Genomic DNA, 19,251 nt, shown 5'->3' with positions numbered 1-19,251 from the left:
ATATCGTTGACTTTATTACCATTTTAGTAGTATGCCTGTAGAAAATATTATGGACTCAGTGTGTCATAAAATCACTCTTAAGAATCCAGCAGGCCAGGCACAGTGGCTCACACCTGTAATCCCCGCACTTTGGGAGGCTGAGACAGGCAGATCACTTGAGTCAGGAGTTTGAGACCAGCCTGGCCAACATAGTGAAACCCTATGTCTACTAAAAATACAAAAAGTTAGCTGGGCATGGTGGCCTGCACCTGTAATCCCAGCTACTCAGGAGGCTGAGGCAGGAGAATTGCTTGAACCCAGGAGGCAGAGGTTGCCGTGAGTCAAGATCACACCACTACACTCCAGCCTGGGCGACATTTGAGACTCCGTCTAGGGAAAACAAAATCCAGCAGGCACCTATCAAGAACATAGAAAATAACAAGTGTTGGCAAGGATGTGAAGAAGTTGGAACCCTTGTGCACTATTTGTAGAAATATGAAATGGTACAGCCACTGTGGAAGAGTGTGAAATTAAAATGGAAATACCATGATCCAATAATCCCACATCTGCATATATACTGAAAAAAATTAAAAGCAGGGTCTTGAAGAGATACTTGGTACAACATGGTGATAGCAGCAACATAGAAGCAGCCCAAGTGTCCATCAATGGATGAATGGATAAGCAAAGTGTGGTATATCCATGTAATGGAATATTATTCCACCTTAAGGAGGAAAATTCTGACACTGGTTGCAGCATGAATGAAGCTTGAGGACGTTAGGTAGTTTTATAAGTTGAGTTATGCTGGACAGTGGTGATGGTGGCACATTAAGAATGTATTTTATACCATTCTTAAATGATACACTTAAAAACGGTTAAGATGGTAAATGTTGTATGTACTTTACAGTTTTTTTAATTGAAGAAAAATCCAGCAGATAAGTTAGAAAATTCTTCCCTTCACAGGTTTATCTGTATTTAATTCTCCCATACTTTTACAAGGATTTATTTGTATTCAAATGGACAGATTACGTAATAGGAAATATTTGAAAATATGTATCAAGAGATTGCTATTTTCATTGACTTCCTAAGATTTTATGTAATCATTTGAGTTAATATTGATAGCTAATATACTAATCTAATATTGAAATCAGATTGTTGTCTTTGTTACTTAGAGAATTTGATTGTGTCAGCAGTTATTTCAAATTATTCATTAAACAAAAAATTATAAAACACCTAGTTTATGCTAAGCAACATAATGCAGTGATCATACAGAGATAAAAGACCTTAGCTCGCAGTTAAATATCTACTAGGAAGACAGTAAGAATGTGTGATAATACAGACTTGCGTACAGGGTGCTCTGAGAGTGTGGCAAGCACCATTTTAGGTAGTCTCACCAGCCTCATGTTTCCCTAATTTGTATCATCCAGGTCAGGGTTCAGTCAGAGAAGCAGAATATATGTTTATATTTAAGGAATTTGACTATGCTCTTGTGGGAGCTAAACAATCCAAAACTCTGTTAGTGTTCTTTCTGATGCTGGAACTTGAAGTCCACAGGGCAGGCAGTTAAGGAAAAATGAATGTAAAGTGGGAGTGAGAACCAAGTGGAAATAACAAGCACAAACAAACCCAGGTCAGTTTTTATCATCTCTGGCCTTGATAGTGTGGTTGTCCTATATAACCCCATGTCCATCATAAACACCTGCTTTAAAGAAACCTGGTTAGAGAAACAAGAGTGATCCAGGGAAAAGGTGGGAAGTTGTCCAGCTGCAACTTGTGAGCCAACAACATGTATGAGCTATGAAACAGCTGCTGCTTCACATTCATCCTTCAAATTTTGCTCAAGACTCGTGGCTTACCCTACCTAACCAGAACACTGAGGGAAGATAATTCTGGAAATTGTAGTTCCTGCGTAACCAAGCTGACATTACAAACACCACACTAACTATCCTATCAATAATTGTTAACCTGAATGAATAAAAATGCTTAAAAATTTCAGACCCAGGAGGTCAAGTAAAACATGGAGAGAACAGAAAGGTGACAGGTTGGAAAACAAATGATGTCTGAGCTGGCATTTCTAAGTTAGCCAAGTAGGTGTCCAGGGGATTAGATAGAGTCCAGGAAGATGGAACAGCATTTGTGATTGTAGAGATGCAGGAGAGTGTGACATTTTAAAAACTCAGGTTTGAGTGAAATATAAATATTTAATAAATTATGTTTGTGGGGTTTTGGTGGGTTTTTTTTTTTTTTTTTAGATAGGGTCTGGCCCTGTTACCCAGGCCAGAGTGTGCAGTGGTACAGTTTCGGCTCACTGCAGCCTCTGCCTCCTGGGCTCAAGTGATCCTCCCACCTTAGCCTCCTGCATAGCTGGGACTACAGGCATGCACCACCACACCCATCTAATTTTTGTGGGGTTTTTGATAGAGATGGGGTCTCACCGTGTTGCCCAGGCTGGTCTCAAACTCTTAGGCTCAAGCAATCTGCCAGCTTCCACCTCCCGAAGTGCTGGAATTACAGGCGTGAGCCACAGCACCTGGCCTATATTAGTCTTCTTAAATGCTGTGCTTAGAATTTGGATTTTGTTCTGACAGAGGGCAGCCCTCCAAAGGTTTTAGGCAATGATGACTGGATTTTTGTTTCAGAAAAATCACTAGCAACAGAGGAGAGGCAAGACTAGTTAGGCTGTTGGATCATTCTAGCTAACCAACATTGAAGGCCTTAACCAAAGGCAGTATAGATTGAAAAGAACTGTTGAGAAATACTAAAGGCAACATTTGTAGGACCCGACTGAGGAGAATACGGAAGAAGAGAAGAATCAAGTTGAATCAGGTTTCTTGCTTGAGAGGGTAGTAAAGGGAGGCACTATTCACTAATTTGTAATACACAGACAACTGTGCTTCCGGAAGAATAGGGCTAAGTATAGAGCCATGAAAACACATCAACGTTTGAGGCATGGCAGGGAAAAAAGTATTCTGCAAAAGAGGAAATGGCCAGTAATTGGATGAAAACCAGCAGGGAGTAATGTCGTAAAGTTGAGAGACTGGAGAGTTTCATCAAAGAAGAGTCAATAGTAACCAATTTTTAAGGAGATTAAGAGAAGGACTGAAAGTGTCAATTAAAGCTAAGAGCTTAGAGTCTTTAATGTCCTTATGGTAGTTTGGTTGAATGGTAGGGACAGAAGAAGAGTACATGAGGTTAAAAGGATTGAACAATGAAGAAATTGACTTAAATGTAGAATAATTTCCAGAACACTTCTCACCCCAGTAAGTAGAGGGAGCCGAAGGTTGGCTCAGGGGAATATTGTTTTAATAGGCTCGAATGAAGAAAAAGTCAATGGAAGAAGAGGATGAAAAGAAAACCACGAAGGAAGATAAACTGTAAAATCTCTAAGTGGGAGAATAGTATTCACATGATAGAAGTTAACAAGGTAAACATCTTCCATTGAAACTAGAAAGGTAAGGATGGACCTTGAAAGAATGAAGTTTTTCATTGAGGAACAGGAAGCTCATTCATTAATCATTTATTTAAAAAAAAAAATACCATGTGTCACGCTTACTGCTAGAAATTAAGGTAAGACAATATGGCATCACCACAGACCTTACAGTCTAGCAATCTAGGCATTGAGTAGTATAGGGTTGCCATTGTTAAAACTGTAGGGTGAGGCCGGGCGCAGTGGCTCAAGCCTGTAATCCCAGCACTTTGGGAAGCTGAGGTGGGTGGATCACGAGGTCAAGAGATCGAGACCATCCTGGCCAACATGGTGAAACTCCATCTCTACTAAAAATACAAAAATTAGCTGGACTTGGTGGTGCGTGCCTGTAGTCCCAGCTACTCGGGAGGCTGAGGCAGGAGAATTGCTTGAACCTGGGAGGTGGAGGTTGCAGTGAGCCGAGATTGTGCCACTGCACTCCAGCCTGGTGCCTGGTGACAGAAAGAGACTCTTGTCTCAAAAAAAAAAAACTGTAGGGTGATAGGGGCACATATAAGTAAACTTAATCTAGTGTAGGAGATTATGAAAGGCCTTCTAGAGCAAGTAATATTTAAAATATCTGTAGAAAAGAGAGATCATCAAACAGAGGGAATATTAATACCTTGTGCGAAGTTCCTGAGGTAGGAAGGAGCATGGCACCTTGAGAAACAACCCTAGAATGAAAGACGAGCACAGAGAGGGCAAGGGAGGATGCAGGAGATAATGCTGGAGAAGTGTATCATCCAGATTATGCACATTTATGGCCTTTTGATCATATTTGATAATTCTATGCTTTTTTCAAAAGACTGGAAAGCGAGTTTTTAAAAAATAGACTTTATGTAAGGTAAGTATGGATAATGTATTTAAAAAGTTGCCAGCAGGCTGAGCGTGGTGGCTCACGCCTTTAATCCCAGCACTTTGGGAGGCTGAGGCGGGTGGATCACGAGGTCAAGAGATCAAGACCAGCCTGGTCAACATGGTGAAACCCCGTCTCTACTAAAAATACAAAAATTAGCTGGGCATGGTGGTGCACGCCTGTAATCCCAGCTACTCGGGAGGCTGAGGCAGGAGAATTGCTTGAACCCAGGAGGCGGAGGTTGCAGTGAGCCAAGATCGAGCCATTGCACTCCAGCCTGGGTAACAAGAGCGAAACTCTGTCTCAAAAAAAAAAAGAGTTGCCAGCAAACTTTTCCTCTATTGGGCCAGATTGTAATAGTTCAGACTCTGAGGGCCACATACATTCTGTGCTACATAATTGTCTATGTTTTGTTGTTTTCTTTTGACATCCGTTTGACCTCTGTAAGACTGTAGAAAACAATAAGAGCAGGTGGTGGGACCATCTAGGAAGTTATTAGAGTAGTCTAAGGAGGATCTGATGTGGCTTGGGAGAGAATGGCCATAATGAGAAGAGACTTGCCATAAGATTTTAGAGTTTGAATTGACAAAGCTTGCTTGTTGATAGGAGGAGAGGATGTGAGATTGAGGAAAGCATGTAAATTGCCTCATGGGGTTCTGGCTGTGTGGTACTGTTAATTAAGATAGAAAATAGAGGAGAAGCTACAGCATTCAGTTTTATTGTTGAATGTAAGTTGACAATGAGATGGTTCTATAGCAACATTAGGAAATAAGCTTAAGATCTGGCCAAAGTAATGGCTAGAAACATAAAGTATGCCATCAGTAGCATATAGATAGTAAATCCAGGGAATGGCTGAGGTAACTTAGGAAAACTGTATGGAGTAAGAAGAGAGGGCATCTCAACCAGATTGGATGGAGGAAATCAAGCAGGCAAAGGATACTGGTGAGAAAGGGCCAATTATGATTTTTTTGACCTATGATTTACTTAGAAGCATGTTTTTGAAATTTCTAAACCTATTTGTTCTTTTACTTCTTTTTATTGTTGATTTCTAACTTAATTACAGGATAGTCAGAGAATGTGGCCTGTATGATATCAATTTGAAACTACTGAGAGTCACTTTCAGCCTAAAACAGGGGTCAGCAAACTATAACCTGTGAGCCAAATCTGACCTGACACCTATTTTTGTACAGCCTGGAAGCTAAGCATGGTTTTTACATTTTAAATTGTTGGAAACAATGAAAGAAAAATAATATTATACATTAAATCATATAAAATGCAAATTTCAGTGTTCATAAAGTTTTATTAGGACATAATAGCTACACTCATTCATTTACATATTGTCTATGGCTTCTTTGTTACTATGTTGGCAGAGCTGAGTACTAGCAACAGAGACCACATGCTCCACGAAGCCCAAAATATTTACTATCTGCCCTTCACAGAAAAAGTTCACCTACCCCTAGCTTGCAATGTGTTCAATTTTTAATATTTTAGGTGTTCTTGAAAAAAAAATCTGTACTCTCCAGATAACATATGCAGGGTTTTATATATGTTTATCAGATTAATCTCACTGACTGTATTACACAAATTTATATACTTAACGACATTTTGTCTGCTTAATCTACCAAATATTGAGAAATGTGAACCAAATTTCCTAATTTGCTAGTAGATCTGTTAAGTTTAGGAGTTTTTGTGTTTATTTTTGGGCTTTTTTTTTTGTAGTTCTGTCAATTTTACTTTATAAATTTGTAGTTTAGGTAACTAGATGCAAATAAGTTTAGGATTGTTATATCGTCTCACTGAGTTAAGTTTTTAACAGTATGTAATGATGACCTCCTTTTTTAATTAATAGTGTCTACATTAAGGTATATTTTGCCTGATATGAATATACCAGCTATCTTGTTCCCCTTTCTTGGTGTAACTTTTCATCCTTCTTCTATCAACCTTTATGGCTCTTTAAGTTCTAGATATATCTTTTCAAACAGCATATAGCAGATTTTTTATTCAATCTGGCAATCTTTGACTTTTAACTAAACAGTATAGTCCATTTTCATTTATTGTAATTAGCAATTACTGTTCTATTCTGATTCATTCCCACTAATATATTTCATATTTTCTGTTTTGCAGCCTATTCTGGTTTTTGCTATTCATTGTTTTGGATTAACTAATTTAATTCCAATTTTTTTTTCTCTAATAGTTTGAGTTACTCTATTTCTATTGTAGTGATCATGCTAGAAATTTTAATATTTTAATCTCTCTTTTATGTTTTTATCTTGTTGTCTCTCTGTGTTATATTTCCAGTCCACTGTTTTTCTCTTCAAATGTTTTAAACTTGTTATTTATCCCCACTACTGAATGTCTGTCTTAGTTCATTTATGCTTCTATGACAGAATACCTGAGACCAGATAACTTATAAAGAAAATATAATTAATTGCCGAGTGCAGTGGCACGTGCCTGTAGTCCCACCTACTCAAGAGGCTGAGGTGGGAGGATCACCTGAGCCCAGGAGTTCTGGGCTGTAGTGTGTTATGCCGATTGGGTGTCTGCACTAAGTTCAGCATCACCATGGTGACCTCCCAGGAGCGAGGGACCACCAGGTTGCCTAAAGAGGGGTGAACCAGCCCAGATCGGAAATGGAGCAGGTCAAAACTCCTGTGCTGATTGGTAGTGGGATCGCACCTGTGAATAGCCACTGCACTCCAGCCTGCGCAACATAGCACGATCCCGTCTCTTTTTAAAATAAAAATTAAAATAAAAAAATAAAATGCAATTAATTTTTCACAATTCTGGGGGCTGGAAAGTCCAAGATCAAGGTGGCGGCCAGATCAGTGTCTGATGAAGACTGCTCTCTGCTTTTCTGAGATGGTACCTTGCTTCTATATCTTCTGGTGGGAAGGCATACTGTATCCTCACATGGCAGAAGAGACAGAAAGGCAAGAGAGAACTGTCTTCAAACTTGAGCCCTTTTGTAAGGATGCTAAATACAATCAGGGGCAAGGTGCTCCTGACTTAATCATCTACCAAAAGGCTTCACCTCTCAATACCATCACAATGCAGATTAAGTTTAAACATGAATTTTGGAGGGGACACATTTAAACATAGCAATTTCTAATTTCAATAATAGGTGTTTGAGACAGAATGCTTGTTTCCAGATACCACAAAGAAAAATTATCATTCAGACAAAAAATTTTCTCAGCAAGGCAATTTTACTTTCTGCAGAAAGGGTGCTCCTGTTAGCCATCTTGCCACGAGAGTACAATGAACAAAGGAAAGGCAGGAATATTTATTTCTTATGCATTGGGTCCTTACCGCTGAATCAGATCTCCATTGTTTGGAGCCAGACCTCACAATCTAAACTGAACCCAATTGACTAACTTAAAACTTTTCTAAATAGGTAAAGGCAATGGAGAACAAAGGAAAAGAGGAAGTCCAGATAAGGAAGGGGCATAGGCTGCAAGCTAGGACATGCCTGTGACCACATTCAGCACAGGTATCTTGATTAAAGTACAAGGACATGGAATGTACTACATGCCTGCGAGCATGTCTAACAGCTACATAGGCTAGGGCTTAACAAAGAGTTATCAGCAAAAAGCAAGAAGTTTTTAAAGAAAGTTAGTCTTTAAAACAAACTATTATTTCTAACATTTATTGTTATTCTTCTTTTTTTTTTTTTTTTTAGAGATGGAGTTTCGCTCTTGTTACCCAGGCTGGAGTGCAATGGCTCACCGCAACCTCCACCTCCTGGGTTCAGGCAATTCTCCTACCTCAGCCTCCCAAGTAGCTGGGACTACAGGCACGCACCACCATGCCCAGCTAATTTTTGTATTTTTAGTACAGACGGGGTTTCACCATGTACCTCGTGATCCACCCGCCTCAGCCTCCCAAAGTGCAGGGCATGAGCCACCGTGCCCGGCCTATTGTTATTATTCTTTAGCAAGAAGGGAAACTTTGAAGAGGAACTTTTTACTTTCTACAATAGGTTTAATATCTTTACATTCTATGTATTTCTTTTCAAATTTGCCTGATTATTTTAGTACTTTTTTGTTTCTTTGTTACACTTTCAATATCCACTTTATTTACTTAAAAATATTAAGCATATTTTTATTTTAGATCTGATCATTCCTATACCTACAGTCTTTGCAAGTCTCTGTCTCTAACCTTTGTGGTTTGTTATTTCTGCTATCTCTTCCATGACGGCTTGATTACTTTTTGTGTTTTTGTGATTTGTCTTGTTGTTAGCTCATATTTATTGGAAATGTGTCTGTGGAAGTCTTTGACACCTGGTAGAAGAGGCATTTTTCTACAGATAATTTGCATTTTCTTCTCCCAGGGTCCAACTTAACCAATGTAAACTTGTAAATTTGAGGTCCATATAGAGTGCAAAGTCTGGCCTAAAACCTCCTAAAGTTAGGTGTGTGGTTAGGAATGTCCAAGGAAAAGGTATTTTGTTTTGTTTTTCTTTTTATCCCCTTCTACCCAGAGCCAAGCTTGAGATAAGCAAGTATGACAGGTAGAATTCTACAATGCCCCATGATCTCTGCTCCCTTGTGTTACCCCAAGTATTATCCTCCCTCCCCTAAATGTGGGTAGGATCTGTGACTTGCATCTAATCAACAGAATATAGCAAAGGTGACAGGCTGTCACTCCCATTATGACATTATGTTATATACAGCTTTGTCTTCACAGGCTGGAGAGACTCTTCTGTGGCATTCAAACTGCCATGTTGTAAACTGCCTGTGGAAAGAACCACATGACAGGGAACTGTAGACAGCTTCTAGGACCTGTGAACAGACTCCAGCTGACAACCAGTAAGAAGCCAGGGCCCTCAGTCATATAAGTCACAAGGAAATGAGTTAATCCAACAACCAGAGGGAATTTGGAACCATATCTTCTTCTAGTCAAGCCTCTGATAATACCACAACCCCAGCCAATATCTGGATTACAGCCTGGTGAAACCCTGATGTACAGAACCTTGATAAAACATGTCCAAGCTTTTAACTCATAGAAACTATAAGTGTGTATTTTTTTAAACTGCTAAATGTGTGATAATGTATTAGGCAGCAATAGAAAACGAATACGGCAAAGGTCTCTACCATCTCCATCTGTGGCATGGATTTTTTTCCTCATTCACCCAACAGGGGTCCCTTTTCAGGGAGTGAATCCCAATCGCCACCTTTGTGCAGACTTTAGACTTGGTTTCCTAACCTTGCACACGTGGCCTTTAAACCCAACCTTCAGGTCACCAAAAATTGGTAGCTATACCCAGGGCAAATACCCACTTCAGGTCTCAATCAGCTTTCTTATTTCTTTGAGGATTTCCCACATCTACTTTTGCCGTATGCTTTTAAGTTATGGTGTTTAAAATATTTTATCCAACAAGTGTGGATGATAAGAGGATTTCTTTACATACCTAATCTGCTATATGCCTGGGAATTTCCATTACTCATCAGCCCATTGAAGGTAAATTTCCTACTACTACCACAACCCAAGCTACTTAAGCAAGAGGTTATGATCTCTTAATTGCCAAACCCAGTCAACTCTTTCTAGTCCTCATGTTACTTGGCCTCTCTCTCAGCAGCATTTGGCACTGTTGGCCGCAGCTTTTCCTTCCTTCCTTTCCTCCTCTAGTTTCTAATCACATATGCTCATGCTATTTCTGCTGTCACTGCTTCTTCACAATTTCCTTAGCTGACTCCACTTTTTCTGCCTCCCTCTCTTAAATCTTGGTGCTCCTCAGAGTTCTATCCTAGGAATTTTATTCTCATTCTATAATACATACTGTATGTGGATCACCTTATCCATTCCTGTGGCTTCTACTATCATGTATAGTAGACGACTATTAGGTGACTGCCTAATCTATATCTCAAATTGTATTTGGAAAGATAGACTCGAAAGTGAGATGAGATAATAGCAATGTCACATGCCTATGATCCCAGCTATTAGGGAGGCTGAAGTGAGAGGATAGCTTGAGCCCAGGAGTTCAAGAGCAGCTTGGGCAACATATAAGACCTGTCTTAAAAAAAAAAAAAAAAGAAAGAAAGAAAAGAAAAGATGTACCCAAAATCTCAGTAGCTTAATTTGGAAAAATTCACTTTTTGCTCATATAGAGTCTACTGCAGGTCCAAGTGACTCCCCAGAGAAACTTTCCTCCATATGCTGACTCAATGATCCAGGGTTAGAACTCTTACCTTCACCTTCCCATCACAGAATCTCCATAACCGCCCTGTTGTGGGAGGGGTTCAGAGGAGGTCTTGTGTCAGCATTTCAATGTCTTGACTAAATGGGACGTATATCACTTCATTCACTGCCCATTGGCCAGAACTTGTCACATGTCATTACCCAACCACAAGGGAAGGTCCACACAAGGAGAGAACTGGTTATTGGTGAGAACTAGAACTGTCCACCACACAAATCTAGATATCTTTTGTGAACCCCAGATCTGTGCATCCAACTGCTCTCTCAACATCTCCACCTGAATGTTCCACAGGCACCCCAAACCCAATGTGTCCAAAATTAAACTCATTATTTTTTGCCAATCCTATAACCCCTTGTTTTATATTCTCAACGTTAGTTGATGATACAATACAGGAAACGTAGTAATCACCACCTCCCCTCTCTCTCTTACTTTCCTCTCACATCTAATAAATGACTAGATTCATCACCTGTTGGCTCTACCTCTTCTCCATGGCCATTGCCTCTTTTCAGATCATCCTAGTTTCTCACTTGGAACTCTGCAACACCAAAGAATTCTTCACCCACTGTCTGGTACCTCACCAGTCCCCCCTAGCTCTGTTGTCAAAACCCAAATGTGCTTGTGTTAGTCCTCTTCAGCAGTCTTTCCATCGCCTTTAAGGGTAAAATATGTTTAGGGCCCACCACTACCGGGTCTTATCCTTCCTCTCCAGCCTTTCCTCTTCCATTCCCACCCTTATCCTATCCTCATTCTCCATAGCATCACCTATGGTGAAATACTTGCATTTCCCTAAACTCAACCAATGTGCCAAAGCATGCCTTTGTTCACCCTGTCCCTCTACCTAGAATACACTTCCACCCTCGGTCTACCTAGAAAATTATTCGTCTTTCGAGGTGCAACTCAAACACTGTCTCCTCTACGAGGCTTTTCTTGACACCTATCCTCCCTCCTTATCATGCAGCCTGAGCCCTTTGTTCATTGTGTCTCACTCTGTCCTATACAGATGTCTCACATCTACAACATTTCATTATGCTTATTTATGTAACTGGCCAATCTGGAACATACTTTTGTACATGAACGAAGATATCTGTCTCTCTACAAGAGACAGATCCTGCAAGTCAAGAACTATGTCTTACTCATTACTGAATTTCCAGAGTTTGACAGGTGTTTGGGTAGGTGCTCAGTAAATGTCTGATTAATTAGTTAATCCTCCCTCTAAGACTTGAACTACGGCTGTTTCCTTCTCTGGCTCCTCTTCCACCTTCTTGCCTTTTGGTGGTATCTTTGATCATAGTCTGATTTTTTTTATCCCCCATTGCTTTTGCTGCCACTTTTCTAAATATCTCTCAAATCCATGTATATCTCTTCATCTCTCTGCTGCTACCATCCTGGTCCACATCACTATTACGCTCCTCAACTGGATCACTGCAGTAATCGCTCAACTGGTTTATTCATATCTATTCTGGCTAACTTCCAGAATAGATATGAATAAACTGTTTGCTCCAGTTTTAGTGATTGCTCCAGAATGCAAACCTGATCTTGTCACCCTTGTTTAAATATCTTTAGTACAGATAAACCCACTTCTCTTAAAGTCAGAAGTTCTGGGGGACTGGCCCCTTCCTGCCTATTCAACCTCATCCTCATCCTGCTCCACCCTCTGCCCCCACCCCAGTGCCACCTCACATACTTCCTCTTTCAGCTTTTGTCACACTAGTCTTCCCCCCACCGCCCTTCAACTTCCTACCCTCCTTCTGGCACAGGGCTTTTAAATGTTCTATTTCCTCTGAACTTTCCCTTCCTTTTGGTCTAGTGGAACTCCAGCTCACATTTCAGATTTCTGTTGGGTTGTTTTGTTTTGTGTTTTGGCTCTAAGGAGGCTTCCCTGGTCCTCTTCTCCTCTGTTGTAGGCATTGATGGCTTGGGACCCTGATCCTTCACAGCACACGTAACAGTCACAATTTACCATTTCTTTGTGTGGTAAGGGCCTCCTTTACTGGTCTGAAAGTTCCATGAAGGCAGGTCCTCATGCTCATCATAATATCCTCAAAGCTTAGAATAGTACATAGCACATAGTAAATGTTCAGTAAATGTTTTTGGAGTAAGTGAATGAAGAAATGAATTATCTCAGCAACTGAGATCCAAAAACTTGAAGTAAGCTTTGACTCATCCTACTATTTTATGCCCCATATCCAGGTCCCAAGTTATATGTCCTCCAATTTTATGATCCCCGTGGTTTCCTTCCCTCTCCTGCAGCCCACACCCTTACTACACAATAGCCAGAATATCACCATGCCCTCTAGCTTGTCTCTATCCACAATTTATCTTATATGATATTGTATAATCTGTCATAAAGGCTATGTTTATCATGTTATATCTCAGTCAAAAAGATTTAGTGTTTTTTTAAAAAATATTTTAACTATATCTTGCTTGGATTTAAAGCTCCTCAACATCTGGCTGTAATCCATCTATGTAAACTATTTTTTATCTCCCACCCTCTCCAAATGTGCCACTCTATTTATTTTTTTTATTTCTTTATTTAAGCACTCTGTCACTCAGGCTGAAGTGCAATGGCGTGATTGTGACTCACTGCAGCCTGAAACTCCTGGGCTCAAGGGATCCTCCTGCCTCAGCCTCCCAAAGTGCTGAATTACAGGAGTCAACCACCACACCCACTCAAAATGTCCACTTTTGAACTGTGCTGATATCCCAGAAATACATCACTTGAATTTCAGCAGCTAACCTGGGCCCGGGCACCCCTCCCACAGCCCTTTCTCCCTCCATCCACCCAAAGCCTATCCGTGCTCAAGGTTTACCTTGAAATCATGCATCCTTGACTGATTTCTCCAGCTCCACCAGCTGTGAGTTACTCTTCTCTCCACCTGAAAACCTCTTCCCCAGACTCTATGCCTGGCCAGCTCCTTCTCATCCTCGTGTTCTCTAAGTGGAAATGTCCACTCCTTAGAGAAGAAGCCTTCCCCAGTCCTCCGTCTTCTCTAAAGACATTCTCCCAGTGTATTCTCTGTAGCTAGCACTCTGTTTCTTTCCTTCATGGTCCTTAATGCAATGTGTCATTGACTTATCATTTACTTGTTTTTCATTTCTCTTCTCAATTAAGTGGTACAGTCCACAAGGCAAGGAACTTTTCTACCTTGCTCTCCAAAAAACCTGTAATACCTGGTCAGGTGTAGTGGCCCACGCCTGTAATCCCAGCACTTTGGGAGGCTAAGGCAGATAGAACATTTGAGGTCAGGAGTTTGAGACCAGCCTGACCAACATGGTGAAACTCACTTCTACTAAAAATACAAAATTAGCCAGGAGTGGTGGCTCATGCCTGTAATCCCAGCTACTTGGGAGGCTGAGGCAGGAGAATCACTTGAACCCGGGAGGCAGAGATTGCAGTGAGCCGAGATGGCATCATTGCCCTTCAGCCTGGGTGACAAGTGTGAAACTCCTTCTCAAAAAAAAAAAAAAAAAAAAAATCCTATAACCAGCCCACTGTATGGCCTATAGCATTTACTTAATAAGTATATTATTAATATTATTTTACAAATAAATATTTATAAGGAAATGATTCACCTTCCCTTTGAAGGGATCTCAACACTCTGAACACATTTGAAGTCTGCACAGCTAGTACTTAACTCCTAACACTGTTTGCTCTTCATTTTTCATTATCAGCCTCATCTCCGTGGTTGGAATAGATGAGACTATAAGGCTTTTGATGACAATGATAATGTCACGATGACGCACCCTCCACAGAAAATCTGGCATGGTGGTTAAAGTAAATAATAAATATTTAATTAGCAAGAAACCTGTCTTGTCTCCTTATGTTCTGGCATTCATGTGTCAGACACAAAGGAACACAAAAGAAAGATTAAAAAATCATAACGTTGACATCAAAGAGGAAGTCTACCCTTGAGTTTAGATCTTTGTGACACACAATGTGATGCTGGCCGTGGCAGAGGCAGTAATCTCTATTTCGTCATTTCTGAAACATAGGAAGCAAACATAGTAACGGAAGCAAATGAAGTGCTCAGTCTTAAACGATTGCGTCTTATGACCGGACGTTTTCTTGAAAGGTAAATGCATTTACCACATGCTTTTAATCTAGATTAAATAATGGCTTACCAAAAGTAAGTGTCATCTAATTGTTACTGGTTTCTATCACCTGTTTTATTTGGTGCGGGAAGGGCTGTATTTGAATGGTTCTATTTAGTTGATGTGTTTTACAGCAATCAGTAAGATTCTCCAGTGTTGGATGAAACGTGAAAAAGTAAATATAGCATCATTTCTATTTTAATGTATGCTTCTGCCAAATGTTTGGGTTGTGCTCAAAGGGAAATGTGTTTCCTGCTTTTTTTGGCCTGGATTTGTGAGTAGCTATTTCCCTGTGGTATTGTGTGATGATTTTGTCCATTTATGTGAAAGTTAGGGTGGGGTGGCCTAATGCTTTTACAGAGGCTACAGTAACATTTTTGTAAATGCAGAACTGCTGATGTGAAGGTCAGGATTTTACAGAAACCTATGATCCAATCTTCTTCCACCTCCCCAGTGACAAAGCCTAGTGTAAGCTCATATTCTATTTAGCACCAACATATATTTCAATATTTTAAAAATATTATCTCAATATTTTATGATGGTCTGCAAAGAGCACCATTGACTTACAAGTTAGAAAAGGAGCAAAAAAAGTGAGAAAAATTACCACTACCGATTCTGCTGCCGTCTATGGTCTTCCTGTTCTCATGGCTCAGACTCCTCATCACATTTTCCTGTTGGCCCCTTTCTTATTATCTGACATTACCTGATCTAAAAATGTTTGGTGAATTGTAAGGTACTTGGCAATGTTGCGGTTGTAACAGGTACATGGAGATGAGGTATCCTCCCTACCCTCCCACAGGTCCAAGGACTTGGAAGTTAACTTTTGAGAGCTGAACAATACAACAACAAATAATTGATGGCATTTGTTTAAATAAATGACCTTAAAATACAGAATAAATGACAAAGCCAAAACATTTTCCCATGAGTTTGCCTAAATATGAAGTAAAATTGTGGCCTCCTAAAAAAAAATAATCAGGGATGCATACAATGTTTTATGCACAAAAATATCTGTTTCATTGTTATTGATTTAAATAAAAATGGAAACAATTCTATCAATAAGTGAGGAATCCGTTAAGCAAATAGCTATAATGGAAAGACCTATCGCCACTAGAAATGTTATAAAAAGTTTTTAGTGACGTAGAAGAATGTGTATGATAAAATGCTGACTTAAAAAGGAAGGTAAAACTTCTTATATAAAGAAATATCTCAACTAGCTTTTAAAAAATGCATGGAAGTATGACTAAAAGGAAAGACACTAAAAATATTAATGAGTAGTAGGGAGTTTGGGTGATTTCACTTTTCTGTCTTTAGATACTTTATACATTTTGATATAAAGCCTGAGCAAGAATATTGGCAGACTTGAGAAGACAATACATGAACAGATTAGAAGTGTCTAATGAGGACTAGAGTAAGGGTCTCCAAGAGCAGGTTTGTCAAAGTCTATGCAGCAATGCCGGGGAAGAGTAAGGTTGATACATCAGACCTAGTTGGCAGTCAATATAAAAATCATCCATTCATTTTCTCTCATACTTACTTCAGTGCTTACCAAGTGAAATTATGATTTTTAATTGGCATTCTTACATGTTCTGATTGATAGGCAAAATTCACTGGTTGCACCAACATATACCTTACGTTAATTCAATTCAGCTTATACATCAGTCTCCTGTGAGTTGGTTGGTGGGAATCAGTTCTGGAGAAATCAGTCAATTCTTGGTGCCCTGATAAGATCAAATTTCTGGATCTGCAAACCTGAAGGCTGACTGCTGAGCTGCAGAAACACCAGACTTGTTAACCACTGATGAGTGTTCTGTGACCACTGATGGCACCAGAACACCTACAAATTGCCGCTCATTGTTACTACTCTTATATGACAATCACAGTCTCAGAGCTGGCCCCTCAGCTGCCTCTCCCCTCCAAGCTTTCTAAGAGATACCTTTTTTATTCTCAGGGGATGACAGCATGGGAGGAAATAACTCCACACCTAAACCCAACACTGGTGAGTTTACGACAGAAATAATTATTTGCTTCACTTCTGAGCTAAAAGAACTAGAAATTGTGCTGAAGGGCTGTAATGGAAAGGCATTAGCATTACTGAAGTTGGAAGAATCCGATTTTACCATAATTCAGAATCTAATGCCGGGAGGGGTGAAAGGGGGAACCATAGAGAACTACCTGGCCTTCCAAATCTGAGTAAAGGTGTCCCTGCTTATAGCAGACTAGCTGGGTCCTGCTCCCCTATTTGTGGTGTAGGCACTGAGAAAACCACTGTGGCTGTTTTTGGCTAGGCACTGCTAATAGCTCCCCTGCAAAAACAAACAAAAAAGGGCAGCAGTTTCAAGGTCAAATTCCCCAAGACTTTGGGAAACATTTGTTCTGTTTCTCCCTAGCTGGGAGATGCTTTCCTTAGGTCGGAGGGAGCATATCTCTTCAGGGATTCCTATTAAAATCTTTGAGGAGGGCAACACCTGAGATGTTTTTGTTTATCAAAGGGACACTAGGCTTGTATTTCATTTATGTAGCTGGTTGATTTTTAAGTTCCAGTTCTAATTTTCATTTAAAAGTACTTGGAATCTAAAAAAAAAAAATGTTCTCCCATTTTTGTAAGAGTTGCAGCCCCATCCTTAATTTCACCGGTTGCTTGGGCAGAATGGGCCACCTGGGGACACTTAAGCTGGAAGGATATCATGAAAAGTGGCAGATACACTAATTCCTTTTGTGTTTTCTTGTAGAAAGACAAGGCACTCTCTCCACAGCAGCCCCAACAACTAGCTCTGCACCCTGTCTCTCTAACCACCGCAAGTAAATGAGCATTCTCCCATCTGTTTCATCTTGTACCACATGGGATTTGATGTTGTGTTGACAGCCTTGGCTTGGGGACTTGGTCAGGGAGTCTGGGGAGAAAGGACCAGAAACAGTAAAAGAACAAAGTCAGTTTGTGATCTCAGGAGTGTGGCTCTTAACTTGGCATCCCCTAAGCTTCAGGAGACCCATGGATACCCTAAGCTTATAGGTAAAATTTGCTGGGTGGGGAATGATGAACATTGTGTGGGTTGATGGAAGGGGAGGTGGAGAGTCCACAGCTTTCACTGGGGCCTCAAATGGATGTGAAACTCAAAAGCAAAAGCTAAAAACCACAGGGTCTGTTAACCAGTATGAAAACCATTTCAGGAGTCCATCCATAGGCAGGAAAGGTTACACTCTGACCTTTAGGAAAGGACTTCAAAAGTCCAACAGTTCATCCTCTCCCTTTCTTTGCCAAAACAGCAGAGAACATTTAATCCTTGCCTTTTGTGTTGGGGTTCTACTGACGCTGCTGCTGATGGCCTTTATCTTCCTCATCATAAAGAGCTACAGAAAATGTAAGCAGTCTCCAGGGGATAGGACAGCCCTTCTTTCTCTGCCACTGAGACTAGAATTAGCCATGAGTGAGTACCGGGAGGAGGTGGGGGAGGGTGCAGTGTGATAAAACCTGCTTAGCCCACCCCGTCTGCAGACTGAGGACTCGAAACCCTTCATTTTTCTTCTACCCTGCCCTCCCCACCTGCCAACACCTCCTCCCCACCCCACCCTTCACCCAAGATTGAAGGGAGAGGCTTCCCATTTCTCCAGGTTCATTGCTAAGATGGGTCCCTCTTCTTTCTGGCACTGTGGCAGGTCACCCCAAGCCCCAAGCCCTGGATCCCAACACAGATCCTCCGGCCATGGTAAGATAACCACACTGTTTTGAGGACACTGAAGGGCTACCGTCATTGGATTTCCCCTGCTTACTCTGCATTATCTACTAGAATGGTGGTATTGATTTCCAGATACTGGGCAAGTGATTCTTTGACCAAAGTGCTCAGGTTGCTTCTAAAGAGTAACCTTTTGCTCCAAACTGAACTCACTCATTCCTCCTTTTTCTCCCACTGCAGCTTTCATCCATCCCAGAGGAATCACTTGCCTGTGCTAACATGACTTTCAAACATTCAGAAGAAAAGAGCAATCACTTGGCTGAGAACCATTCTGCAGACTTCGACCCCATTGTCTATGCTCAAATTAAAGTAAAGAGCTAACCCGGCTTTTCCAATGAGGACTGAATCCACTTCCTCTCCTCTCAGCTCCATCTTCACACATCACTTTCCCTTTTTTACAAACGTTGGACCAACACCTGCGTAAAACTGCAGTCGGAGTTATTTAGGTGTGATCTGGCAATGCTGTCTAGCAGCTTTGAAGACCAATGGTCAGTCTTTTCTTGGACAGAGAAAAGACTGATGGCCCTCCCACTTGAACTGACAGCCCATGAGGCCCTTGGGGGCATAGACTGCCTTCCTTGTACCCTTCCGAAGTGTGTGGTACGGAGCTCAGTGAACAGATATTCACCCAGCATCATCAATCAGCTTGGGAGGAGTCAACCAAATGAACAATCTACCAGGAATTCCAAATAAAAGCAAACCCCTCATAGAGCTGCCTCCTTCTTTATTATTTATTTGTCTGTTCCTGCCACCTTCTCCAGAGGTCAAGACTAAAAGTCCATAGCTCATTCACAGCCGTTAAAGGTGATGGCACTTGGAAACAAGGTCAGGTTTGATTGGGGTGAAGGTCTCAAACTCTGCTACTAACTAGCTGCATTCATTTACGCAAACTTGTTAAACTTTTCAAGCCTCACATTTTTCATCTTGAAAACAGAGA

The 19,251-nt window shown here is 40.7% G+C and overlaps 1 protein-coding gene across 2 annotated transcripts; it reads left to right on the top strand.

Annotated features, from left to right (window-relative positions):
- The first annotated feature begins 14,338 nt into the window (after positions 1-14,338).
- CUNH1orf162 (chromosome unknown C1orf162 homolog) lies at positions 14,339-19,023 on the top strand. 2 transcript variants are annotated; one of them, XM_012468144.3, is made up of 6 exons: positions 14,339-14,564; positions 16,532-16,579; positions 17,313-17,382; positions 17,848-17,942; positions 18,238-18,287; positions 18,495-19,023. In XM_012468144.3, exons 2-6 carry the CDS (start codon positions 16,543-16,545, stop codon positions 18,633-18,635), a joined length of 393 nt encoding a protein of 130 aa, XP_012323567.2. In that variant the 5' UTR covers positions 14,339-14,564; positions 16,532-16,542; the 3' UTR covers positions 18,636-19,023. The 2 variants fall into 2 exon arrangements, with proteins under 2 accessions (XP_012323567.2, XP_012323566.2); XM_012468143.2 differs by lacking the exons at positions 14,339-14,564; positions 16,532-16,579; positions 17,313-17,382 and having other exon boundaries at positions 17,602-17,942.
- The last annotated feature ends 228 nt before the right edge of the window (positions 19,024-19,251 follow it).

Source organism: Aotus nancymaae, unplaced genomic scaffold (assembly GCF_030222135.1).
Source record: "Aotus nancymaae isolate 86718 unplaced genomic scaffold, 86718_ANA_hifiasm-v0.15.2.pri h1tg000007l, whole genome shotgun sequence".
NCBI classification, from domain to species: Eukaryota; Metazoa; Chordata; class Mammalia; order Primates; family Aotidae; genus Aotus; species Aotus nancymaae.
This window is presented reverse-complemented; position numbering and strand designations above follow the sequence as displayed.